Source organism: Medicago sativa, chromosome 5, assembly GCF_051527215.1.
Source record: "Medicago sativa cultivar Bolivia chromosome 5, Bolivia_mono, whole genome shotgun sequence".
Lineage (NCBI taxonomy): Eukaryota > Viridiplantae > Streptophyta > Magnoliopsida > Fabales > Fabaceae > Medicago > Medicago sativa.
This window is the reverse complement of record NC_140753.1, coordinates 28,342,563-28,370,322: the sequence shown is the minus strand read 5'-3', so window position 1 is coordinate 28,370,322 and position 27,760 is coordinate 28,342,563. Positions and strand designations below refer to the sequence as shown.

The 27,760-nt window shown below is 34.2% G+C and overlaps 1 protein-coding gene and 2 pseudogenes across 2 annotated transcripts; 1 reads left to right on the top strand and 2 right to left on the bottom strand.

Moving 5' to 3' along the window:
• Positions 1-1,274: 1,274 nt before the first annotated feature.
• Positions 1,275-3,208, top strand: LOC146921545 (transcription termination factor MTEF1, chloroplastic pseudogene; annotated as a pseudogene). The gene has a single exon (XR_015012163.1). The product of XR_015012163.1 is annotated as a transcription termination factor MTEF1, chloroplastic pseudogene (transcript).
• Positions 3,209-11,542: 8,334 nt separating this feature from the next.
• LOC146921544 (leghemoglobin-like) lies at positions 11,543-13,260 on the bottom strand. The gene is made up of 4 exons (XM_085714927.1): positions 13,102-13,260; positions 12,891-13,002; positions 12,045-12,152; positions 11,543-11,815 (listed from the first exon to the last, which is right to left on the bottom strand). The coding sequence occupies exons 1-4, from the start codon at positions 13,194-13,196 to the stop codon at positions 11,687-11,689; spliced, it is 444 nt and encodes a 147-aa protein (XP_085571053.1). The 5' UTR covers positions 13,197-13,260; the 3' UTR covers positions 11,543-11,686.
• Positions 13,261-23,164: 9,904 nt separating this feature from the next.
• Positions 23,165-24,918, bottom strand: LOC146921543 (uncharacterized; annotated as a pseudogene).
• Between the last annotated feature and the right edge of the window lie 2,842 nt (positions 24,919-27,760).

The following is a 27,760-nucleotide window of genomic DNA, read 5'->3' as shown; positions in this document are numbered from 1 at the left end:
TGAACAGACTCAGAGACAATTTTCACAGGCTAAAAGGAATTTTAACACAGTAAATGACTAAAATGCCCCTAGGGGCTAAACTGACTCAAAAATGACTCAGATGTAATTTTTGGAATGGATTTTGACATGGAATTAAACAAGAATTTATTCAAACCAATTGAAAGGTTTCAGAGACAGTTTTCAAGGACTAAAATGAGTTTGAATGCAGGAAATGACTAAAATACCCTTTTTCATGAATTTTGCAAATAATATTGAAATAAAATGCAGAGAAATAAGCAACTGATCAGAGACAAACTCAAATGACTTGAAATGCAAGAAAAATATTTTTGGATGACTTGAAATGCAAGAAAACATAGACAAATACACAGTTGAAAAGATTTTTAGAGCTCGATTGGGAGATAAAGCAGAGTAAAATATCAGTGTAAAATAATAGCAAATTGGCAAGCTTTCACATATCAAAGATGGAAAAACATTTTGAGCAAGTATTTTTAGGTCCAAAATTAGGGTATAACACATGGTTGACATTTACCATCCTTCAACTTGTGGGGGGCTAATACATAATGAAGAGAAACATGACAATAAGGAGTGTTTGGATAGATAACTTGCGCAGCAAGTTACCATGCCCTAGCTAGTTTTAGTTAGTTAGAAGAGTTTTATTACTCTAGGATACAGCTCATTGTAGTATTGTACACCTCCTAGAAACTATATATAGCTGTACTTTTTTTTTTGGCTTAATTAATGATTTGGTCCCTTAAGTTATTTGTTGGTTACATTTTGGTCCCATAAGTTATTAACGTTACAATTTGGTCCCTTAAGTTACTTTTTGGTTTCGTTTTGGTCCCTTAACTATTAAAAGTTTCGTTTTGGTCCCTTAACTTATTTTTTGGTTTCGTTTTGATCCCTTAACTTATTTTTTGGTTTCGTTTTGGTCCCTTAACTCTTCCTCCGTCAACCACTTTGGTCCTTTACGTTAGGATGAATGTATTAGAGTTAAGGGACCAAAACGAAACCAAAAAATAAGTTAAGGGACCAAAACGAAACCAAAAAATAAGTTAAGGGACCAAATCGAAACAAAAAACTAAGTTAAGGGACCAAAACGAAACTTTTAATAGTTAAGGGACCAAAACGAAACCAAAAAGTAAGTTAAGGGACCAAATTGTAACGTTAATAACTTAAGGGACCAAAACGAAACCAAAAAATAAGTTAAGGTACCAAAAGAGTAATTAAGCCCTTTTTTTTTGAAGGAATATATAGCTGTACTTTGTATTCATTCCAACAATAATGAGAATATTCATTTGTTCATTTCTTCTCTCATAATAACATGGCGATAATTGAACTATATCCCAAATTCTTCTTCTCTCAAAACCCAATTCCAAAACCCTTCATAAACCCTAATTTCAATCCCAAATCTCATCAAATCTTCAATTTCAAACCAATCTCTCAATTTTCCCATCAATCAACAACTACCAGCACCCCCAATCGTGGCATAATTTTCAGACAAAAAGTTCTATACCTTGAAAAACTCAAAGTAAACCCAGAAAAAGCCTTCAAACAAAACCCTAATCTTCGTTCTTGTCCTCTAAGAACCCTAAAATCTGTAGAACAATGTCTTTCATCAATTGGCATACACAGAAGCCAAATGGGTCGAATTCTTGATATGCTTCCTGAACTTCTCACGTGTGAACCACACAGTGATATTTACCCCCTTCTTGATTTTCTTCTCAATGAGGTTGAAATTCCTTACCATGATGTTGAAAAATCAATCTTGCGGTGTCCTAGATTGTTGGTTAGTAGTGTAGAGAATCGATTGAGACCTGCTCTGTGTTTTTTGAGGGAATTAGGGTTTGTTGGGCCCCACTCTCTCACGTGCCAGACGACATTGCTTTTGGTTTCGAGTGTTGAGGATACCCTTTTGCCTAAAGTTGAGTTTTTGATGGGTTTGGGGTTCACACGTGTGGAGGTTTCGAATATGGTTGTGAGGTCACCTGGGTTATTGACTTTTAGTGTGGATAAGAATTTGGCTCCTAAATTTGAGTTTTTCGTGAAAGAGATGAATGGTGATGTTGCTGAGTTGAAGAGGTATCCTCAGTATTTCTCTTTTAGCTTGGAAGGGAGGATTAAGCGGAGGCACGCGATGTTGGTTCGGCTTGGATTGTCGCTTCCTTTGCAAGAGATGTTGCAGGTTAGTGATGGTGGTTTTGATTCTAGGTTGCTTGATTTGCGGTTAAAGGAACTTGAGGGAATATAAGGTTAGTTGGTGTTATCAAATAGTGGCATTATATGGTAGAAAAATTTGAATAAGCTGGCATTGTTCCGTGATACGCATTTAATACAAAGTGGTTTAAAATAACAGCCTTAGCAGCGCTATAGCAATATAGCATAGCGGAATTTGAATGATCCGCTATTTTCCGTTATATGTGATTGACACAATTAGTTGAAGTAGTTGTTTCGGTTAGTTAAGAGAGAAAATATAATTGTCGCATCCTTTGCAAGAGATGTTGCGGGTTAGTGATGGAGGGTTTGATTTGATTATAGGTTGCTCGAATTGCGGTGAAAGGAACTTGAGGGAAGATAAGGGTAGTTGTAGCTGTTGTTTTTAATAGATAAGAGAGAAATATAACTGTCATTGCGTTGCTAGAATATAAAAAATATTTGTGCATAGCTGATAACTTGTGTTAGAGATAGGGCTAAATCATAGCTACCTGGTTCGCAATTCACTTTGGTACGTGGTACGGGACTGTGGTACACTCTGTTTGGTTTTTCTCTTCCTTTGCAGATTAGTGATGGGGAGTTTGATTACGTTGCTCGAGTTGCGGTTAAAGGGACTCAAGGTAGGACAAAGGTAGCAGTAGTAGTTGTTTTTGTTAGTTAAGAGATAAAAGATTATTGTCATTGTTGTTTTGTAGTGCTAGATTTTAGCGAAGGTTAATAAATTTTTGTGCATAGCTGATACGTTGTATTAGAGAAAGGGCTAAATAACCATGAATCTGCGATGTTTACTGAATAATGGATCCCTACAATTCTCTATCACCCATAAGAAGAAAAAGAGGGGGTGAGAAAGGAATTGTTTTTCAAGAGATTGTTGACAATCTGTGGTAATGCTTGACTACTCTTCAAGTAATTATAATGTATGCACTTGTTCTTGGAGGTGTCAAACTAATGATGTACTTTGTTGGTAATAATGTATGCCCAGTTTTGGTTATAGAAATGATATTTTGACAACACAAGTATTGTTCTGCAGTGTCTAATGAAACGGTTCTGTTTTTTGTTTGATAGTTGTGTTTGATGTGTTTTTATATGGTCTTTAGACGATGTTAAATTTGTGATGTTGTAATAACACCTCTCTTTTTGTTTAGTCTTGTTATGTTTTAGGGCAAATTACATTGACCTCCCTTGAACTTTGTTGAAATATCATTCACACCCCCTCTGTTTTTTAATCAAAAACTAACCTCCCTTATTTAATTTTCTATCTAACAAATACCTCCCCTCTAGTTGACACCGTTTAACATCTGTTAAAGTAGATCACGGTCATCTTCAAAGGGAAAGGTTAAAAAAGACCGTCCGTTCAAAGATTCTGCACCATCTTTCCATGCTTCCATTCAATAGTTACTTCCCTATTATCGAAGCTATTTCCATTTTTCACTTAATCTTTTCTTTCTTCCACCATATAGATTCCCTTCCTTTCCATTCCCTTTTGTTTCTCTATATTTATTGTTTCTATTTTTCTGATTCCTAGATTTGCTTTAAAATTGTAAGCTTCACACAACTTCCCTTCTCATTTCAACTCTTTAATTGCTATTTTTCCCATATGTTGGGTCATGGAACCACCTCTGAGTCAAAGCAATGTATCTATAGCAAGAAAATTGAACAAAAGGCTGAAATAATTTAATTTATTGCCGTCTGATTTTAAGAAATGAGTTTGGCATTATGTGACGTACACTACACAATGAAGGGAGAAGAAGAAGTTTAAGAAACAAACTGATTATTTGAAGAAGGAACAACAAATTTGTCAAGCAGAATAATCCCTTTTTCTAACGGCGTTTCAGTGTTAAGTTTAAAGGAGGTTAGTGCTTTTACAAATAATGGAGGGGAGGTGAATGTCATTTTGATAAAACTTAGGGAGGTCTACGTAATTTACCCCATGTTTTATAATCAGTTATTTCAGCTACATAGAGCACTGATAGTCTGCCAGGTTGCATATTTGTGAGCATTTTCGTCTGCCAATTTTGTGAGCATTTTCAATCGTGAACCCATATGGAGCTTGATGCTTTTTAACTCCAAGCAACCCTTGATTGTATAAGGAACAGACATTATGTGGTAGCCACTTGTACCTATATTCCAATCGTGAAAGAAATAATATTTTGACACAACTTTGACATCGGATTAGATGGCTAACGTAATTCAAATATGTGGTTAATGCAATTCAATCGGTGGTTAATGAATATCATCTTTGAAGCACAGATACTTCAAAATGCATAACGTACAATATTCGATACGTATTCTGCATTGATACCTGTTTGATACGTTCCGATATGTATCGAAAGAGTATTTGGAGATTAAATTTTATTTTAAAAAAATAAAATAATTGTCCGATACTTTTCAGATACATCAGGGATAGGTGAGGGATATGCGGTTGAAAACCTATACGCACATGATACATGATATTTCTATTATTTTTTAGATATATGTAACGGACCAAGTAACAATGTTGTCATTTTAGGATATATCATATATGTAATTGACTAATTATCACTTTCGTTATTATCAATGTTACTTATATTTATATTTGTGTTGTTGTTCATTATATGTCTTGTCTCTTGTTGTTTTGAGAACGCCGGTATTGTTGATTGTCACATTAAGACAATTTCATTGGTGTGCCTTATTATTGTTCTATGTTTGTATGATGGTTTTGCAACTATTTTTTTTTTTGTTTTTGAAATTAGTCCATAGTTTGTATTATGAGTTCTAATCTAGTTTAAATTGAATTTTTTATTAAAGTATCACGGTTGTACCGTATCTTGAATTTTAAAAAATTTCGGTATCGGTCGGTATCGTATCTGTCTCGCATCAAGTATTTGGACGTCACAACATATCAAGTATATTTTAACATTTGAAAATTGAGTATATTTGAACTTAATTTGTATGATTAATAGATATGTGTTTAGTTGATGGTTAATGAGTTGCAACACTTTATATTGATTAACCACCAACTAAACTGCTTTAACCACGTATTTAAATTGTGTTAATAATCTAATTTGTTGTCAAAATTTTGTATCAAAATGACAAATCTCTAGTAGAAATAGGTAAGGACCCATTCTTATGTTATTCTATTTATTTATTTTTATTTGAAGGATTATTTATACATGTTATTATTCCCATTTATCACATCTAGAAGCAAAATCTCATAGAACACATAAACTGGCAAAATAATGAACATCCGGAACAAGTTAGGACTTTTGAATATGAATGCAGTATCTATTTTCTTCCACTAACATATATTTATTTATTGAATTTTACCTAACTTAACCATCAAAATAACTACAATTAATAAAGATGTTTTTGTAAATGATACTGATTTTACTATTAAAATCAATTCAAATAATCATCTTCTTAAAAACTTTACACAATTGAAAACCGACAATTAAAATGAGACTGGTGTGAAAATTTACTATCGAACTACTGGTGAGATTTTTTATTTTTTTTAGTAAGATATCTAAATGAGGTGTTTGACACATTTCTTAGAGTTTAACATAGGTATCGACAAGAAGGGGATTAGATAGATACCCTTTCAAAATATTGCCAAAACGTGGATTTAAAAACATTTTCAAAATTAATTTCGACTATTGGATTCACGATGATTCAATAGATGAATATAAATAATATTTGTATAATTATTTTGTGCCAATTTTTGGACAAATCCCTCTTTTATACTGACATTGTGTTTTTACTCTCTTATTTCCTTTTCTTTTTCTATTTTTTTTTTTTTACTAATAAGAAGAAAGAAAAAGAAACGTTGTCCTAAAAGCTGTCACAAAATGATTGTACAAATATCATTACTATATACGGTTGTATAAATATCATTACTATAGATGAATTCAAAGTAAAACAATGCGTAGAATCGGGTAATTCAACATTGAATATGACATTCACTATTGAATCAATTCGTACAATCAGTATTAATACATGGAATTGCAAATCCAATAAAATCACAAACCAAACTTTTTTTTTGAACAATCAAAAATGGAATTATATTAACAACAAGAGTCTCAGTAGCACAAGGCGTGCCACAAAGACTCCCAAAAAACAACAAAGTTCAGTAGTCTGTACAACAAGAAAACCAACTCAGCCAATACCCAGACATTGTAAAGGGCTTGACCACCATGTATTAGTGCCAAACAAAAAAGTAGCTTTTCTAGCTTTCAACCAACCTAAAGACAAATATTTTACTTTGTCGAGCAACCTGGGCAAAGGAGTAATAGTATTATTAAAACACCTGTTGTTACGTTCAGTCCATAAAACCCAGACACAGAGTAGCCAAATAAGCTGGAAAAAAGACTTTGTAGCCTTACTGCCACCTGTTGAATGAACAAACTGGACAAAGTGTTCAGACAAAACATAGTATCCACTCCAACAAAACCAATCCAATCACGAACCATTGGCCAAAGTAAAGCAAAGGAAGAGCAAGAAAGAAACAAATGTTGCGCCGATTCCAAAGCACCGCATCCAGAGACACACAAACCAGCTTCTGGTGAAATGACACCTCTGTAAATCAGATTCGATTTGGTAGGCAAACGATCACGAAGAAGCCTCCAAGCGAAAACTGATACCTTCAAAGGAACTTGTCTGTGCCAAATCATCTCCGCTGCTGAGTCCACCAGAGGTAAATCTTTAGAAGTCAACACGGAATAGGCCCCCCGAACAGAGTAACCCTGCGTGGGGTCCGGGATCCACAGCCACTGATCTGAAACATTAACATGCAAAGAAACATCAAGCAGAAGAGCCCTACACTCCTCTAACATCTCCTCCTCCCACGCCCACAATCTCCGCCTCCACTGCCACGCCTCACCCCCCTCCTCTACCCCAAGAGAAAACAAACCTGCCACTGTAACAGATTTATTTTCATAAAGCTCAAACAACCTACGAAAACGAACACAAAAAGGAACCGATCCCAACCAAGTATCAAACCAAAAAAGAGTATCATTCCCATCCCCCACCTTCTTAGTAACACATTCCTGAAACCAACCTCCCCCATCACCACCGTCCCCATCCCTAATCCTCCTCACCTCCCGCCACCAAGAAGAACAACTCCGGCCCCCATCCTCCAACCTCCCACAGACCTCGCCATAACGAGCGACTAAAACTCTATACCAAAAACCACCTCTATCCACTAACATCCTCCAACACCATTTCCCTAGTAAGGCACTATTAAACTCCTTCAACTGTCTAACCCCTAACCCTCCAAACTCCTTTTGGAGACAAACATAACTCCAGCCTATCCAAGATATTTTCCTGTGTTCCTCACCCCCACCCCAAAAAAATTTATTAAAAAAAGATTCAATGGCAGAGATTATACCTGACGGAGCTTTGAAGAAGGAAAGAGCATAGACAGGCAGAAAAGTCAAGACAGATTTGAGAAGAACCAAACGACCACCAAAAGAGAGGAAACGACTATTCCAACCCGACAGTCTAGCTTTTATACGATTCACAACAGGATCCCAGAAACACAAACGTCGAGGATTACCACCAATCGGCATACCCAAGTATAAGAACACAAACCAAACTTATTCTTAAACAATAAATCGTTAATAACAAGAACATAAATGAATTTGATCAATGACTAAATTACAAACAAGTTGATTGCATATGCTCATTATTTAGCTAAATATGCTCTTAAGAATTTAGATTGCATATGGGTCGAAGAAACTCCACCTTGTATTTCTGCAGTCTTGGCATTTGATTTATTGTCAGACTTTCGTTAATGAAATTGTTTTTCAACGTCAAAAAAAAAAAAAAAGTTGATTGCAAGTCTATTGAGTTGATCAGTACTTGTAAAACAAATCTTCATTGATGAAATAAAATTTGCAAAAAGCAAAATAGATAGAAAAGAAGAGAAACACTGTGATTTATAGAGGTCCTCCCAATCGTTCTTGCTATGAGGTCAATCCTCACTTAGTTGAAGATGCATAAAAATGCTACAAGATTTTTGTTACAAATAATACCCCACGGAGAAAGTCTAATATAGTCACAACCCCAAATCAAAAAGATTTAGGTACACTCACATAAAGTGAAAAAATTAAAACAAAAATAAATCAATCACATCAATTAATATCATTTAATTTCATTCTCATTTAAATTTTTCTATGTTTTGTGAGTGTGCCCAAATCATTTTGATTTGAGACTCTGCTCATCTAAGACTTTCTCTACTCCACGATATGCTAATATTTGCTACCAAAGATGTTATGTCCTAGATCTACTCTAATAAGACCACCTCAAACTTGAACCAATCCAAATCCCATGAATTTAGAATTCCAACCCTTCAAATCTTTAACTCCATGCAATCCTTGAGCAATATTCAACAAGGTCCCTTCATTGACATGAATTATGTGAAATTTATATTTATTTTTTAGTCAAAAATAAAATAAAAAAAGATACAAAGGCTGGGGGACATTAGACCTAACCCGGGTTACAACCAAAACGGGAATACAACAATATAAAGCAGACTTAGTGATCAACCCTAATTTATCCTAACAAAATTCACTAATCAACTCAGCGAAGAACATGAAAAGTGAACATCTGCGAAGAACAGTTAGGATTTAATTTCAGCGACTAGATCGACCACCAACACGGCACCAAAATCCAAGTGTCAACAACTCCCTAAACAAAGCAGTAAGCATAAATCTCTTTCAAGCATTAAGTACCAGCGTGCAGGGAGACAAGATGACTTGAAACATGCAGATCTCAACATATCTAGAAATATCAGAGTGTTGAAGAATCAAGCCACCAAAGACAACCGGTTTCAAACATACGCGTAAAAACTCTGATCGAGTGATGAGTCCAATGTGTTAGTAACCAGACCCTTTCGGGTTTAACAGAACTGGACCCTTTTGGGTTTAATAGAACATACCCTTTCAGGTTTAACTGTACTAGACCACGTCAAAAATAGGCCTAATCAACCATCCTAAACACATACATAAGAAACATCCGGTCTCTAATCAAAAACATAAGAAACAACACATTCCAAACATGCCTAAACCCACGATAACCAAACAGTCGCTGGATACGAATACAACGACAGAACACAAACACCACCAACGTCCTGACCAAATGATACAAAAACACCAAATAACGAACCAACCTTTACGACGACATAAGAGTGCTCCTTCATCCCTGATACTGATTTAAAAAGTTTGGAAAAAAAAGAGAGAATCTGATGAAAACTAGATCTAGCTCAAATAAAAAAGAACCACCACCCTGCCAGAAAAGGATCTAAGATAGAAAAAACTACCATGTCCCTGTAAACGACTGTGAGCCAAAAGAAACGACGACTGATGAGGATTAAACGTCCATATCTACTGCCACCGAAGGAAAGAGAGCAACTTTAAGTCAAAAAGGAGCGGTGGTGCGAAGGAAGGAAACCTTCATTGCACAACCATCGATTTAAGCTACAAGATGTTGGCAGTGGATTTGAATTTTGGGTGACGAAATATGTTGTTCGACAAGGCTAGCTTTAGAGAGAAGGGAGAACGAAACTTTTTAGAGAGAGAGGGCTATCGAACTCTTTCCAATTCCGTGAAATTTCTTTAGTGGTTAATTGCAAGAAAAATTCCCAAGATATTGGAGGAGAAAAGAAACATTCTTCTATCCTTTATAATCTTGAGCCACCTTTAATTCCTTGAGTAATGAATAAAATGAGGAAAAATTATATTTATAGGTGGATGGTTTTAGAACACTTGAGGCTGAAATTTTGTAAAACTACACGGTGTGAATTGATTCACATGCTCAAGAACATGTCTTGAGTTTTGTTGAAGAAAGATATGATTTGGATGAAAAAAAATGAAACTATTTATCATCATCTTGAAGAATGCATCGATTCATCATACATTTATTTAACAAATAAATTGATTCAAAATAGAACCATATCTTCCTTTCACCTTCGAATCGATTCAAAATGTCACGCATGACTCTTACATCTATTCGTGTGTGTAAAAATCATTATAAATTAAATCATATATCAAATTGAATTTACAAAAAATAAAAGTGAGAGAAGGGAATAGAAACACTGTGATTTTTAGAAGTTCTCCAAATCGTCCTCTCTACGAGGTCAATGCTCTCTCTGTGGATGAATCCACCGAAGTTTGTAGTTTAATTGCGTTGAAGATACACAAAAGTTCTACAAACTTTAAGTTACAATTAATATTTCCGCTTTCGTCTAAACCAAACGAGGTGTACAAAGTGATTGTAAATTAATTTCTTTTTAATAGATCTATCAAGTATATAAAATAAAATTGTAAAAAGTGATTTATTAAATATAATTTTCACATAATTTATTTTTGGTAACTAAAAGGGGCTACTAACCCCAAAACAAACAGTACTCGTGAGCTTAGCTCAGTTGGTATGGACAACACTTCATATATATAAGGTCCGGAGTTCAAATCTTGGTGACCACCAAAATCCCAAAACAAACAACTAAAAACAACGAGGGAAAGAAACTGGTGTAACATCGAAAAGCAGCGGTTGAAAGGTTATTGGGAACAAATTCAAAAACTTTGGCATAACAATCCAAAGTGAGACCCAAAACAAACAACTAAAAACAACGAGGGAAAGAAACTGGTGTAACATCGAAAAGCAGCGGTTGAAAGGTTATTGGGAACAAATTCAAAAACTTTGGCATAACAATCCAAAGTGAGACCAAAACTTGCCAACATGTTAACAATCCGATTGGCTTCTCTAAGAACGTGAGACCAAATCACCAAAAGTATTCAGCACCATTCACCGATGTTATTCATTTTTTATTTTAATAGATTAATAAAATTGATTAGACATAAAATTGTATTCTCTTTATCATATTTCATTTTGAGGTAAAAATATTTCTGTCGTTTTATAATATGCTTATTTTATTTTATTCACCGATGTTATTCATTTTTTATTTTAATAGATTAATAAAATTGATTAGACATAAAATTGTATTCTCTTTATCATATTTCATTTTGAGGTAAAAATATTTCTGTCGTTTTATAATATGCTTATTTTATTTTATTTTTATTCATACCAAACAATTAAATATTTTATTTTTTCCTTCAAAAAGAAATTAAATATTTTATTTTTATTCATACCAAACAATTAAATTTAATCATCCTGTTTTTTATTATTTTTTCTTCTTCTCACTTTTAGTCCCTTGCTTTCTTTCATCTATTTTCCTTTTATAAACCAAACAAAGAGATTCTCTTTGACTAAGTTGATCTCCTTTAGAACTTGGGTTTTGTCATGGATTTTTTTGACCAAAAGATTCACAAGCATAAACACAAACAATATTACATAGTCATTGTAAAAAAAAACAATATTTATTATTATTGAAACTTTTTTTAGCAAGTTTTATTAAATTTATTTATTATAGAAACTTGTTAAACAAGTTTTAGTAATACAATTTTTATTTATTAAATTTATTTATGACTATAAATCATCTTGTTTAATTCATTGCCTTTTTAATTGCAGTTGCCAATCCGTCATAGGCTATTTCCCAAGCAGTGCTTAATTCTTCACTCCATTTATCTCCTGATACTTCCCTTATTGTTTTTAACAAAGCTTCTTTAACCACCTGAAATACACCAAAAATATTAATTTTGGGTCATTGACTTATTACTTCGACAATAGGCATGTGAACGAATATAAAAATACTTATCAAAAATACTCATTGACTTCTTTACATCAAAATTTTATAAATGGAATGGAACTGAAAATGCTTATTTATTGTTGTATTATTAAATTAGAAGACAATAAAAAATTCAAGAACACATCCACTAAAATATCTTATTAGATTATCATACCACAAAATGAGGATCAACAACTCCCTTTTGGATGTGGATAGCACCTAGTGTAGCATCACCCAAAACCACTTCTCCTTTTACTCGGAGTTGAACGGCCGAGTCGCGTACCTATAATTCAAAAAATATAAACATCTTAAGATAGATAATGTCCATGTTAAAGAAAATATTAAAAAAATGATAATTAAATTTGGTATTATATTCCTATATTAATAGACTGTGATTATAAATTATGAAGAAGAAAAAATATCTAGGGATAGAAATAAACAATCTTACCAACTAGTAAAATAAAAATAAGATAATATATTAATAAAGGATTGAATTAATAAAAGTAATAATGTCAAACATGACGGGCAATATATCCGGATCTTGGAGTTAAAAATTTAAACTTATTGTTCCCACTTCAGCCTTTGTTATGAAATACCTAGAAATTATACATTTACCTCTATTGGTAGTTAACTGCCGCATGATCTATGCTTAAAAAAATGCCACTTCGGCAGTTAATTACCACAGAACAAGGAATATCGGCAGTTAACTACCGTCGGGTAAGTTTTTTTATTTATCTTTTTTATCTCACACAACAATATATATATATATATATATATATATATATATATATATATATATATATAACACTATACAATGTTACATATATTAATTAAATATGAAATATTAAATATACATTGCAATGCAATTACTATAATACACATATATGAAGGACAATGATTTAAAATAAGATTTCATAGTTATTAATTTTAAAAGTAATATTGACACCGAATGTAGACTAAAAAAAAAGAAGAAAAGAAAGTGAATTGATGTTGAATTACATATATGTTGGATTAAACTCACCATTCCAAAAACTTTTTCAGCGTGGGCTTGGAGTTTAGGACTATCTTGTACTCCAGCTGAATCCTTAAGAAAAGAGAACATGCCCTTTGCTGCTGGTGCTTTCTCTAATATACTATTTTAATAAAAACAACAATAAAATTATTAATTTGTTCTCGACAATCAACAAAAGGGAAAATACAAGTTAAAAACATTCAAAATATGTAAAACTTACATAGTGTAGAACAAAACACCGTATTTAGGAAGGTTTTGTTTAAATGCTTCCCATGAGCTATTAACTAAAGCCTCTTGGTTTTCGGTGAAACCCATATTTCTCTACTTCTTGTTTTAAGTTTTGATATTGCAATATATATTTGCAATGTAATAATTTTACATTCATGACTTGTTTATATAGAAAACTTGAAGGTGTAAGGAGATGTAGATGATTTATTCTAATTGATTTTTCAAAAATCTGTTGGCTTTGTGGAGGTGGCTATTGACATTATTAAGAGACAAGAATCTTTCCAAGAACTTAACAAAACAATTTTTAATTAATCTTCCTCAAAAAAATTGTTTTAAATTAATCTTACTATTTATTTTTAAAAATAAAAAAAATCTAAACATTGATATAAATATCCTTTCATTTGAACAATATAAACATTAATTTAATCGAATACAAAATGTTAAGAAATAGTAACATTTTTACTGTTTCACACAATCCTATTATTACCATAATATTAGAATTTCATGTTGCTCAACCCATTGCAGAAATTCTTACAACAATAATGTTGAATAAAACAATATCATAATTGGTTGTGTAGTTTTGTTAAATTTCTTAGGTATATTGAAAATGTAGAATACAACACTATAAGAAAGAGATAAAAATTACAACAAAATATAAATAAATAAACCCATTTGGGATTGGCCTAGTGGTTGGCTTGGGATCTTGGAGTGTGCTCCTCTGAAGGTCTCAGGTTCGATTCCCTCTGTTGCCAATTTCGGTGCGCAAGTCCATACAGAGCTTCGCTCTGGCTTAGAACAGGGCCCCCTCGATTCCCTCTGTTGCCAATTTCGGTGCGCAAGTCCATACAGAGCTTCTCTCTGGCTTAGAACAGGGCCCCCACAAGTGGGCGGTGGGATTGGTCCCCTCGGATTAGTCGGTCCTTAAATCGGATACCGAATTTTTAAAATAAATAAATAAATAAATAAAGGATTAAATATATTTTTTGTCTCTATAAAATTGTATTTGTTTTAAATATACTACCTACATCCAATACTTGGCTCACATCGTAGGCACCACAACATTAATCTCAAACGTTCATAGGTCTCGTGCTTTGAAGGCTTGTGTATCGTTCTAATTTTTAGGTTGGTACTCGTCCCCTAACATACATGGACTCTAAGGCCCCTAAGCCCATGACCCGAACATGATATGTTTAACCCTATGTCTCAACTGACACCCTCGGTTGGATAGCTCCTATTCACGTCTCGTCTAACTCGGCAAGAGCAACCAAGGCACAATTGGTTACACATTTAACAATGTGGGATGTTATTTGAACAAACGCATCCCTCCCATTAAGCTACAATGAATTTGGATACACACACGTGTGCGCACACACGCGCGCACACACACAAGGCTCTAGGACTGCTTAACCTACATACATTCTCCCATGTTATCAAAGGGATAATATTTAGCGTAGTTTTTGGGAAAAGAGGAAAAATATTCCCATTGATTGCTCATCATCTTTGAAAATATGGTACGATCAACAATCACTGTCGAACATGAAGAGATGTTGGTGTCCAATCAAACAAAGATCATCGAGTTACGTCAGCAAAACAAAAACCTCCAATCATAAATCCAACAAAATAAGATCCCCGATGATCAAGAGCTAGAGTCAGAGGTCCAGAATCCTCAATCTTCGTGTCATGTGATCATTCCTTAAAACTTCAAACCTCCACACTTGGAGAATTTTATGGGAAAAAGACCTCCGAGAACATCTCATAACCTTTAATACTCAGATGGCGATAATTGGGGATCCTAAACCTTTGAAGTGAAAGTTTCTAACTAAAACCTTGAAGGAAGCAGCCCTTTGGTGGTTTATGAACCTAACCCGACATTTTATCATAAGATATGTAGATTTCTCCGAGAAACTAATGCACTAATTCTCGACGAGTAAGCACTAACCGGTCACCGGAGCTATCTTGTTGTATGTAAGGTACGTCTCATTTGAGTTCCTAAGTGAGTACTTGTCTCACTTCAATGAGGTCTCAATACGCATCATGAACCCTAATCAAGAAATATGTGTAACAACATTCTAGAATGGGCTAAAGGCAACACACTTTAACGAATCCTTTTGTTAGAAAGCAAGAACAAACATGTAAGACATAACGACTATAGTCAAATGATATAAGAATGTTGAGGAAGGAAATTTTGAGAAGAGAAGCAGGGATGTAAAGTAGATAATTAAAGATCATCAAGAATATTCGACAAATTAACAACGAGGCAAGAACCAAAATAATGACTTTAAATCTTCGCGGAAAGTCAACTCTAGATATCTTGACATAGGGAAATCATATATAACCCTAACCTAAGACCATGTGAGTTTCCAACAACTTAATGTAACACCAGACGAGCTAAAATATTAAAGGAAATGATGTACACTCACCTCATACAACTCTATGAGATGGTTGATCGTTAGATGAGACCAAACAAAAACAGTTGATGTGAATATCATCCTATGTTGAAAGACAGTGCTTTTTCTAGACTTATAAGATTAGACAAGGGTTTTGAAACACGAGAAAAATATAAAAATCTTTGGGGTGACATATGTAATAAGACTTAATGGGTCTTGGAAAAATATCAACCATGATAATAGGAGGGTTTGTTGGTAAGGCACTCCTTTGTACTTGATAAACTCGCAAGTGCTCGATTTTATCATCGTAATAAAAATATCAATTCGAATGGACTTGTGATTACCGAGGTTATGATTCCTAAAGTGTTTATCTAGAATGTTTTGTGTTTGAGAGTGTGATGTTTGATTTTTTTCTTTTTTAAATACAAAATTTATAAAGGTTGTCTTGGAATTACTAGAGTTCATCACAACAATATAATGAACAATCTAAATCCCAATCGTTCTGAATGTTACGTGAGATCCAGTCCCAAAGGTGAGGTAACAATAAAGTTATTTATATCCTCTTTCAAGGAACAAAGGTTTGCCTTACAGACATTATTCCCTATTCTCATGGTTCTTATGTTGCTAAGACCCAATAAGTCATGGTTACCTAATTCTTATATTGGCATCAAATCAGTTTTATTTCCTTGTTGATGTTTTCAGTCTCAAATGATCACAACCATATAATTGTTTTACCTTGTAATGCCTTATCAATTTTTACCTTGATTCAGCCAAGGTCAAACAATCATATCCATATTTTATTTGAATGAAAACAATAAGATTTAATTAAGGTTTGAAACCCCACATCAAAATAAAAGATTGGAATTATGGAATGCTCATACTAAAATTACTGATAGATTCCAAATTTAGGTTCTTTTCAATAGCACTTATTAACTTGTTTTACAAGTTATCTAATAATACAAAAACCCCAATTTAATGTAAATATGTGTATTTTTATAAGTATAGACCATGATGCTTCTATGATCTTTTTACTATTTCTTTATGTAGGTTTTTAACAAGATTACAAGCAAGCAAATAATTTGGACACAAATACATTTGCTCGGCAAACCAAAGCAAAGTGAAGGCGAGCAATTCTAGAAAGTTCCAGGGAGAAAAGTTAAAGCACCTTCGATGGCCGAGAAACACTTTTCCCAACAAATTATTCTTAGCACCTTTTTCAGTCATTTTTAATAGGTTTTGCAAGCATAATATAGGAGTATTAGATCAATTGCTTATGATTTTGAGACATTTATAATGTATTCTATATTTGAGTATATAATTCTATTCTTCCCGAAACATAGCAATTTTAGGATGTTTTGTTGTACATTCACGAAGAAATTATGCATATCGGCAAAGCAAGACATCTCAGGATTTGTGAAGTTCTTGAGAAGATAAAAAACGAAGATTCAATAGGTCTTAGAAGACGTTACAGAGGGAGGAATTTTGTTACCAAGTTCCAATACATCTTACATAAAAGCAAACACCTAAAAAAAAGCGAAGAAACAGTCGTTTTCATCATTGGATGGCATTCACATGCGCCCAACGCACAGAGTGGGGCACCAGGCACCCAGAAACTTACATTGGGGTGCCTGGCGCAAGAAAGTAGACGTCTGGCGCCTGAAACTCCTCTCACACACGTTTGGCGAATGGTCCTAGGCGCCTGTTCCTTGCGGCCCAAGGCGCTGTTTCGTGACTTTTTGGTGCAAAAAGTCCTCGATTTTAGCCCAAGTTAAGGTGGAAACTCTCCCTATAAATACCACATTCCTCATTCAGAATTTCTCATTCATAACGAAGCAGTTCAAGAGGAAGGCAAGCACTACGAGCTTCAAGGGAGGAGTCTCTTTACTCACTCAAGGTTTTTCTAAGGTATGTTTTATTTCTGTTATAATTTGTTTTTAGTTATCATGGATAACTAAATCTTTTTAGACTAGGGTTCTAAAATAACCTCTATTTTGTTTGTTGGATAATAATTTAATTTAAAGTCTTTTATTCAGTTATTTTCTATTCACTATTTAGTTTTACTATAGTACATAACATTTGTCTCCTTTGAAGCAGAACCCTGATTTAGACACTTAGGTAGTGACAGAGCATAATTCTGATATTCATATATGATATTTATATATATGTAATTATTCTATTTTTCTTCATAGAAATCAACTTATTTTTATAACTTGCAATTCTATTTGTTTACTTAAGTTTCAAATAAGGAGCAAACAACTTTTTTTTCAAACGATATTGTAATTAAGTGTAATTGGTAACTTTTAATAGAATAATTAATCATTTACGTTATTTTTGAAGACAAAAATGTTGATAATGATATTGTTGAATATGATAATGTTGACGATGACAAAAGTTAATCTATTACGATGTACTTAGTCGCAAATAATGACCTAGTGGTACTTAATTGTGACGTTTAAAGAGGACTTGGAAGGGATGGTGTGGTTGCAAGAGGAGGATGTTTGGAGGTGGAGTTTAGAAAATTCCGGAGTGTTTACGGTTAAGTCAGCATATAATAGGTTGGAAGGTTTAGTTTGGGGTGAAGATAGGTGGCAGGAGGAAGAAAAATGGGTGTTCAAACATCTTTGGAAAATTCCGGTTCCCTCAAAAGTGGCAGCTTTTGCTTGAAAGGTTCTCCTCAACCGTGTTCCATCTAAGGTGAACCTTGTCGTGCGTAATGTGTTACCGGCGGAAGATTCCATTTTGTGTGCGTTGTGTGAGAGGATGGAGGAAACCACACTCCATATCTTCCTTCATTGTGATTTCGCTTCCTCAGTGTGGTCGACTATTATGACGTGGCTAGAGTGCTTCTTCCTAACCCCTCCTAACCTTTTTGTCCATTGGGAGTGTTGGGGAGGTTGGGATCGAAATAAGAAGGTTAAAAAGGGCCGTTGGCTTATTTGGCTTGCAACGCTATGGGTTTTGTGGAAAGCACGGAATGACAACATTTTTAATAGGAAGATTCCCGTGGTGGAGGATGTGGTGGAGGAAATTAAGGTGCTTTCTTGGAGATGGGTGTTGAGTAGGACGCAATACCCGGTTTGCTTATTCTATGAATGGAGTTGGGATCTTATCTCTTGCCTTGGTAGTATAGGGAGGAGGTAGTTTTTTTTTGACTGTTGGTGTGTGTGCAGATTTGGTTATGCAAGTTGGCAGCAGCCCCTCTGCAGTTTGGTTGTGCTGCTGGTACCGTTTCTCCCTTGCTGTTTATGTTGATTTTCTGTGTTTTTTTTTGGCAGGGAGTGGTCTGTTGTTTCCTGTTGCTGAAGCAAGGGTGCGGTTGTAACAGTCCAATTTTAGCGTTTGTTTATTTAATTATTTTAATATGTGTATTATTTTAATTGTGTGCATTTTCGTATGTTTGTGCTTTGAGGGGTAATTAGTAATTTTGGGAGAATAGTGTTTTTATCGTTTTTAAGATAGAACCGTTTTATTAGTTGAGTTATCGGTGTGTGATGATTAATTAGAGCCGAGGTTGCTAATTAATTACCGTTAGTGCGTTAATTATTGGTTTTAGTGTGTTTAAGGCCCATTAAGGGAGAGGGAGTATACAAGCTTAGTCTTTAAGGATTAGGGTTAGAAAACTTTACTCATTTACACACAAACACAAGAGAAGGAAGTTAGAGTCTAGAGAGGAGAACAAGAACAAGGGTTAGAGGCTAGAGGGGAATTCATCATCTAGGAGCTAAAGTGAAGCTTGGGTTAGAGATTCTTGGTGCTAGAGGTAAGAGGGTTAGATTTCAACCATAATTCATAACTTTTCCTCTTTACCCATTTTTTGTGAAATTGATGAATTGAATCTAATTGTTGTAAATTCATGCATGAATGTTGTTGTTATGTTTGAGAACATGAATTGTATGATTGTATGTGAATTAACATGTTGAAATGCATACTTTTGATAACTTTGTGTTCTTGAGCAAATTTGATGAAAAATGATGTTGTGATGTTGTGTTAAGCATGAATTTGTATTCATTAGTTGCTATTGATGATTGTTGAACTGTTGGTATCAATTTGGTGAAACTGGAATCGTTGTTTATGGATTTGTGGAGAAATTTTAAGTTTGTTGGTGTTTTGAGAAAATCTTATGATTTTGGTGAAATGAGTTGGATTGTTGTTTCTAATGCTTGATTCATGTTTGTTTAAGTGTATTGAAGATACTTTGACCCATAAACACTTTCTGGAACACGTTTTAGGACTTGGGGTAATCAAAATCGGGATTTTTGGGTGAAAATGGGTTGAACCCGAAAGTTTAATTTCTGAACTGAAGCAAGCTCGTTCAGAAGCAAGTCTGTTCAGAAGCTCGTGTTCAGAAGCTCCTGTTCAGAAGCTCGTGTTCATAAGCTCCTGTTCAGAAGCGAGCCGGTTCAGAAGCGAGCCTGTTCAGACAGCACGCCCTGTTTTGCGTTCTTGCTTCTTTTTCTTACATTTTTGTTTTGATTTGGATTTTGAAGTAAACACAAAAGTTGTAGATAATTGAATTAGCTTTCCAATGGCTTTGGATTGACTTGAAAATGTTTTATGGATTTTATGTTATGACGTAAATACTCCAAGTGGGTTTTGAGGAAATTTTAAGAAAACTTAGCATAACTTATTCCAAGTTAGTCCAAAACCTGTGGTTGGTTTCTAAAATTCAAAACTTAAGTATTAGAGGTTAAATTGAGGTGTTTTATGAGTATTTAACTTATGTCTTGTTTAATCAAATTTGATATTCCCTTTGAAAAATGTTTTGATTTTGCAAAATGATAATGTGAGACGAACTTCGTAAATTTGTGAATTCTTCATATGTGGCCAATGAAATGCTTATGTAATCTCTACTGCACACATATGTGAATTGTGAGAACACATGGCATAGACAATTGAGCTTGTTAAGTTGGTTTTGGTTCTTAACTTCATTATTTTCAAGGTTGAGAAATATGAGATGAACTTGTGAACTTAATTGATTTGATTGTTGAACCTTTTGGTATATGGATTCCCATGATTAAATGTAGACTTGTGAGTGGATGTTGAATGATGATGAGGTTATATATCCTGTTCTTGTGTATTTGTCTTCCTTATCCGAATCATGGAAAGTATTGGTTGTATATGGTGAACTATGTGAGGAAGATAATATTGTTGATTGTATACTTGTTCATTGATGATGAATATATGTATGTTGAATGTATGTGCAATTGTTGGTGTGTGTATACTTGATTAAATGATATTGGTGATGATTGCATACTTGTATATGCATAGTTTTGGTGATGAATGCATAATTGTATATGCATGGTGTGGAGAATTTTGTATGAACATATGCATTGAGTCGAGTCATATGTTCATGCATTCATTGTTAAGGTGATTTGTTTGTGTGAACATATGCATTGTAGTCGAGTCATATGTTCATGCATTCATGACTGATGGTGGTGGATTTTATATCCAATTGAGGTGATTACGATGTTTTTGTTGCATCGAAGGTGACGACCTTGAGGTGATATGGTACCGCATGCATCTAGATGAGTCTAGAGCCATTGCATACATTGTTGGTGAATTGAAATGCATTTGAGTTGTGCATGATGATTGAATTTGTTAATTGTTAATTGACATGGTTGGAATTGTGATACATGTATGATACACTTGTTGATATGAATTTGGGATGTTGATATTGAATGATCTTGAATGATATGAGTGTTGTGAACACTTGTGAGTACATGTATGATTTGTCATTCATCATTCTTGAATTATCTTTCATTCCCATTGTTCTTGTTAATTTTTCTATGGATTATGATGATGTAATGCTAACCCTCAGTGGTTTACCACATACCTTTCTGTATGGACGGGTAGATGGAGTGCAGGGTGCTTAGATTGTTTTGCTTGATGTTGCCGAGGAGCGGAGTTCCTCTTTTTATGTGCAAGTGTCTAGATTAGGGCTCTGATCTAGGATAGTACTTGCATGTTGGATTTTGTTTTGCTTATATAGTTTTGGAGTTGAGATATTGATTGTATCTGAGAGATGTATTTATTGTCATGAGATTTTGGAGATGTTATTCACATGGTTTATATATATGTTCCGCTGCTATGTTTATGAGACTTGACAATTTATACATGTATGTTTTGTTTTTGGTTGATGACGTAACATCTATTTCTAGAATATATTTGTATATTCGAGCGTTTTACCGCTTATTAGAAGTAGGGTGTTACAGCGGTCAGGTTTTTTTGGGGGTTTATATCGGGTTTGAGGCAGGGGTATGCTTGGTTCTTACAAGTATATCTCAGCCTCATTGTTCGAGGCCCTCATGGTTTCGTTTTTTCCGTTTATTTTGGTGGGGTGGTGTTCCGTATATATGCGGCATCATAATTGTATTTTGTCACGTTCCATCCGTGAATTTTTGTGCGTCTTACACATACTCGACAAGAATAATATTTGCCATTTCAAAAAAAATAAATTTGCGACGTTGATGATTATATTGTATAAGATTAAATAAATAATTTGAATTACTTTTTCCATTAGAAATAAATATTTCAAAAACTCTAGATATATAACAAAAACTAATGGGGTTAATAGATCACTAGTTGTGCTTAAAATAATCAGAAGATATCATTCGGGTGAGGCCTAAATTACTTCTTGATGAATTAAGGTAATTTATCCCCGATGATAAGTAGGATTTGAATCTGAAACGAATGAGGAGACGAAGATCGTCTATTGATTGAATGAAGAAGAAGAAGAAGAAGAAGAAGAAGAAGAAGAAGAAGAAGTTTGATGTTCTTGAGATAAAAATGATTACTGATTGTAAGAAGAAGAAAAATAATCTATATCAATTATGCCAAGATTATCCCTTGATGAATTGGTGGTAATTTACCCCTAATGACGAGTAGGATTCGATTATGAAACAAATGATATGAAAATCACATGTTAAATTAACGGGATGAAAATGGTAACTGATTTTAATAATAAAAATGAAGAAAACAGATTTTTCTTTAATAAATATAAATTACCTCAAATTCATCAAAGAAAATACCATAATGATTTATTTATTTATTTTTGAAGGAAAAAGACAGTAAGGATGGTGAGTTGCATGGAAGCATATGGTTCACAAGTTGATAAGAGTTAGAGGATAACTGATGGGTTGGACTTGTGTGCCTTTGACTTTGGTGTCATTAGTGTCTTTGTTTATATATCTCTCTTGACCATTCATTCACTTTTATCTAAATAATTTATTTCAATCATTCATTTATCGTTCTCTCTCGTCTAAAATGAATTAAAAACATTTAAAACACTAAAACCAAAGACACCTAAGTATTTTCCGATAACTGATAGGGTTGGTAACAAGTTTCAACAAGTATTAAGAGCACCCACATCCATGCCACTCTACATGAGTGGTATAAATGGGCCCCATGTAATACTTTATATTACTTCACACTTTCCAATTATTTAAACCACTCAACTACATTTTCTAAATATCCATACCACTCTTACAAAACTTACAATGGGTCCCACTAATCTTACAATATATTTCAAATTATATTTTGCATTAATATATAAAATGTATAATCAAAATATATAAAATGTATCTCACAATATACTCGAAATGAATTAAAATATCCAAAAAATCAATAAAATTAAATGAAAATATATTAAATAACGTATTACTTGACACAAATAAGTTATAAGAAAATACAATAAAAAACACATAAACGTTAAAATAAACTACTAGCACAAAATTTTTTAAAAAAATACATAAACGTTAAAAAAAATACATGAACGTTTAAAATAATTTTTAGTTGTGGATATTCTCATGCCCAAAACGTTCCCATATATGTTCTATTAAGTCTTGTTGAAGTTGTCGATGAATTTGTTTATCGCGAACATTGTGTCTTCTACGCAAGAACTCTTGAAAATCATTATTAGAATCATCTGGTGGTGCAGTCGGGTCATTTCCTAGATGATCATAAGAATAATCAAAAGTTCCACCATATGTGCCACGTTCATCTTCAACAATCATGTTGTGTAATATGATGCACGTATCCATTATACGTTTTAGTGCATCCAAGTGCCAAGATCGAGCTGGGTTACGTATGATCGCAAATCGGGATTGGAGAACTCCAAACGCTCGTTCGATATCCTTTCGAGCACCTTCTTGATGTTGGGCAAACAATTTTCTCTTATCCCCCTGTGGCATTGGGATGCTTTTCACAAATGTTGCCCATTCGGGATAAATGCCATCTGATAGATAATACCCCATGTTGTATTCTGTACGATTAATTGAAAAGTGGACCTCAGGAGCTCGCCCCTGCATAACATCGTTGAAGACATCAGATTGGTTCAACACATTGATATCGTTGTTTGAACCCGCTACCCCAAAGAATGTGTGCCAAATCCATAAGTCTTGTGAAGCAACTGCTTCAAGCATAACAGTGGCTTTCTCAAGTATTGTGGCCCAAATACACTGATCACACCTCTTGTAAACTTATCAACACATTTTAGTGTCGTGGTTTCACCAATTCTCAAATATTCATCCACATTATCGGCAGATGCTCCATACGCCAACATACGAATAACGGCAGTGCATTTTTGTAGGGGTGAAATACTTGATCTACCAGTTGCGTCAACCCTCGGCTGAAAATATTCATCATGTTGACTAAGAGCTTCAACTATGCGAAGGAAGACATGTTTACGCATTCGGTACCTTCGACGAAACTGCTCATCCGTGTATACCGGAGCTTCTGAAAAATAATCATTGAATAACCGCGTATGTCCTTCTTCACGATTCCTCTCTATGTTCCTTCTTTGGCGTCTAGGCCTGCTTGAGCTTGCAAACTCTTCTTGCGGATTACTTTCAAAGTAAAGCCTCACAAGTTCTTCATCCATGCCATCATTCATATAATCCATGAACATTTTTGCAATATGAGATGGATTGGAAGGATTCATTTGAAGAGAAGTTTGATATTGAATGTGAATAAAAAGAAAAGTTAAGAATGTTTTTTTTTTTTTTGTGAAGGGAATGAAGTTGGAAATGATTGTGAAGTTTGTGAATGAAAAAATGAAGTAGTTAAAACTAACTCTTTTTTTGAAGAAAGTTAAAACTAACTCTTATAACAAAGAGAAAAAAACTGATAAAGGGAGTTAATATGTTGAAATAGTCCAACGGTCCTAATTTTAAATATGCAACGGTAATAAAAAAAAATTCACATACAAGTGCAACGGTAATATGAAGTAGTTGGTAACAATTATAATGGTAGATAAAATGTTCATTTATTGTTTGATTAATTTATAGAGAAAAATGCTTGAGAAAAAGAAAGAATTGGTCTAAAGATACGGTGGTAGAGTTTGGAAACGTAGCAAAGAAAAGACACCAACTATTATCTAATTATCCATGCCTTCCTGACACCAGTAGCTACACGTGAGCATAAATTGCCAAAAGACACCACCGATAATGGTGCTCTAATGTGTTTGTACCCAATTAAATTAGATTGCAGGGGGGTCTGTCATAAAATATAGTCGCAATAATTTTGCCATGGTAATCTGTAACGTAATTTAAAAAGTATGACGATAGTCACATCAACACCTGAAAGGGTGAAGACCATGATGGAAATTCTTACTGTAGATGCTTTGTTTGACCGAAAACAAAGAGAAACATAGCAGTAGACTCCACATTGTATATCAATACTTTCCTTATCTCTCTATATTCACAATTCACCAAGGACAAAGAACTCACCGTGCCCCTCCCCCTCACCTATTATGGCTATGACTTGTCACATCACGTATGCGAAAGAAAAATACTGTGAAAATGTGATGTGCGTAGTTGTTTGTTTCATTTATTTCATGCCGTCTATGCACAAGTCTTGGGCGTGTACTAGGATTGTTTCATAACACTACACTGCATATGACTAGTGTAGTGTAATTCTCCTGGATGAAATAATGTTAATTAGGGTTAAGGGTGATGTTAATTAATGCCTTGACCGACTAGAAAACGAAAGTAGAAAATAATGCATTGAAAAGAGTATTTTTTTTTTTTTTAAAGGGCATTGAAAAGAGTACAGTATTGTTTAATCTCTTTAACAAGTATCCTTATCGGTAATAATATTATTCCAATTGTACCAAAAAAACTAATATTATTCCAATATTTTTTTTTTGGTACAATATATTATTCCAATATTATTGTTATAGAAAAATTTGTTCAAAATTATGCAATGGAAATTGTGTTAATTTATTGTTCAAAATGTTGAATAATATTTTATTTCAATAAATTTACCATTAGTGGAATGCTTAACATAGTATTTTTTATCAGAGAGACGTCAAATAAAGAGATAAGCTTATACTTTGGAGCATTATTGTCCATTATTTTTTAGGATTCACTATTCAATGATTGTTAAATAATTATCCACCTTAGAGCAAAATAAGTAAAATCAATTACTAGGCATGGCAATGGGGCGGGGTGGAAACGGGTTTTACCTTCCCCGTTCTCATACCATACTCTCATATACTTACTCATTACCCTGCCTATACCCAATGAGAATGAAAAATTGAATCTCATCCTCGTCCCCGACAAATTCGGGTATCTCCGTCCCGTCCCCATCCCCGTAGTGGATAATTTTTTTTAATAAAAAAGAAGTATTTTCCAACTCCAGGGGCAATGCTGTAATGCATTATCCAGCAAAGAGATGATGATGATCGATGACTATGGTGATGGAGAAGAGAGATATCGATAGTGTGAGATATGGAAGGAAAAGAGAGAGAACTTTGAAAAGTGAGTGTCATATGAGAGACTCTGGCTATTTAGGGTTTGCGTTTCTCTTTACGTAAAAGAGGTATTAATTTATTTTCTACATTCTGTACGGGTTTGGGTATGGGTTAGGGGTGGGTACCTATATCCCTGTTACTCGTCCCGTACCCGTGTTTTGAAACCCAAACCCAGTCAAAACGGGAAAAACCCGTCAAATTGGGTTTGGTTCGGGCGGGTACCCGTAGGTACGGGTTTTGTTGCCATGCCTAAAACCAACCTTTGTTTAGCCTCCGTATAGTACACCAAGAGATCGAAATCGGATTACCTGTAGTCAAATATTTAACACATATATAAAGTTAGTATAGTTAAAATCGTTGAATCGAGATCGAATAATTCATATTTTAATGTAATTTTAAATATTTTATTTTTAATTTATAAATATCAAAGCATGAAACATCTACTATTCCATCTTGATCTAATTACTACGAATATATTGAGTGTGCCAAAATGTTAATTGCAGCCAACCCTCCTACCAAGAGATCCAAACGAGAAAATGGCCATATATAACGTTTCAAGTACAATTTCTCTAGTCGCAAAAAGCTCTTTACTGCATGAATCATATCATTATCTGATCCTCATACATCATCTGTATAATAAAAGGCTTAACTGATCACCCCTATCCCTTAATTATTTATTTCAACATATACAAAGTCTCAGTTTAGTCTCTTACCTCTACTTCTGTTAATCAAGTTAGTCCTCTCCGTTATTTTTTGCAAAATCCGTTAACCCTTTCCACATGTTATTTAAGATCGGTGATCAAATACTATTGAATTTGAAAATCATAAGTAATATACGGTGGACTCGCAACATTTGATAATTTAGTGGCCTAACTCAATCTGATATAAACCCTAACTCTAATTTTAGTTCCCCACTTACCCTCAAACTCAAATTGAACCAACGCCTTCACTCAAATCTCAAATTCTCATCGGCTTCGTGAGACAGGGTTGCCTGCAACTTGTAGTTGCAAGATTGTGATCTACTAGAGTTGTAATTGCTTTTGTTTATCTCAAATCAACAACTCACTTTGAAACTCTCGTAAACTCAAGAATTTTTTGTATCAATGTCTTTTGAAAGTCAAACAAAATTTTCACAAAATAATTTCACTGTACTTGCAAAAAGTACGGTAAGGACTCTAGGGTTAAGAATCGTATGCTAGGGTTTTTACTGATGGTTTGATGCCTCGAGAATGCTCTCAAGAGTAGTATTTATAGCCCGCTATGGGCTTGGGTTTTGGTTGCTTGGTTCCCAAGCAACAGGGGTATTTGCGTATTTTAGGTGGTTACTAGGCGGTTTCTAGAAGTTCAGAAGGGCGGTGCCCCAAGACGGGCAAGCCTGGGCCTCAGGAGCCCTTTTGGAGGGTGCCTAAGCCCTTCTGGAGGTCTTAGAGCCTTTCTAGAGGGCTTTTAAGCTTCTAGGAATACTATGACGGTTCACAGCCCCCAAACACGAGTCTTGGGTCAAGGCGAAGTGA

Excerpts from the sequence above, each read along its gene's own strand:
- LOC146921544 (XM_085714927.1), bottom strand. The coding sequence starts at position 13,196 with ATGGGTTTCACCGAAAACCAAGAGGCTTTAGTTAATAGCTCATGGGAA. Across the intron at positions 13,003-13,101 it reads GGTGTTTTGTTCTACACTAT|TATATTAGAGAAAGCACCAG; the intron begins GTAAGTTTTACA and ends TTATTAAAATAG. Across the intron at positions 12,153-12,890 it reads CTGAAAAAGTTTTTGGAATG|GTACGCGACTCGGCCGTTCA; the intron begins GTGAGTTTAATC and ends TTTGAATTATAG.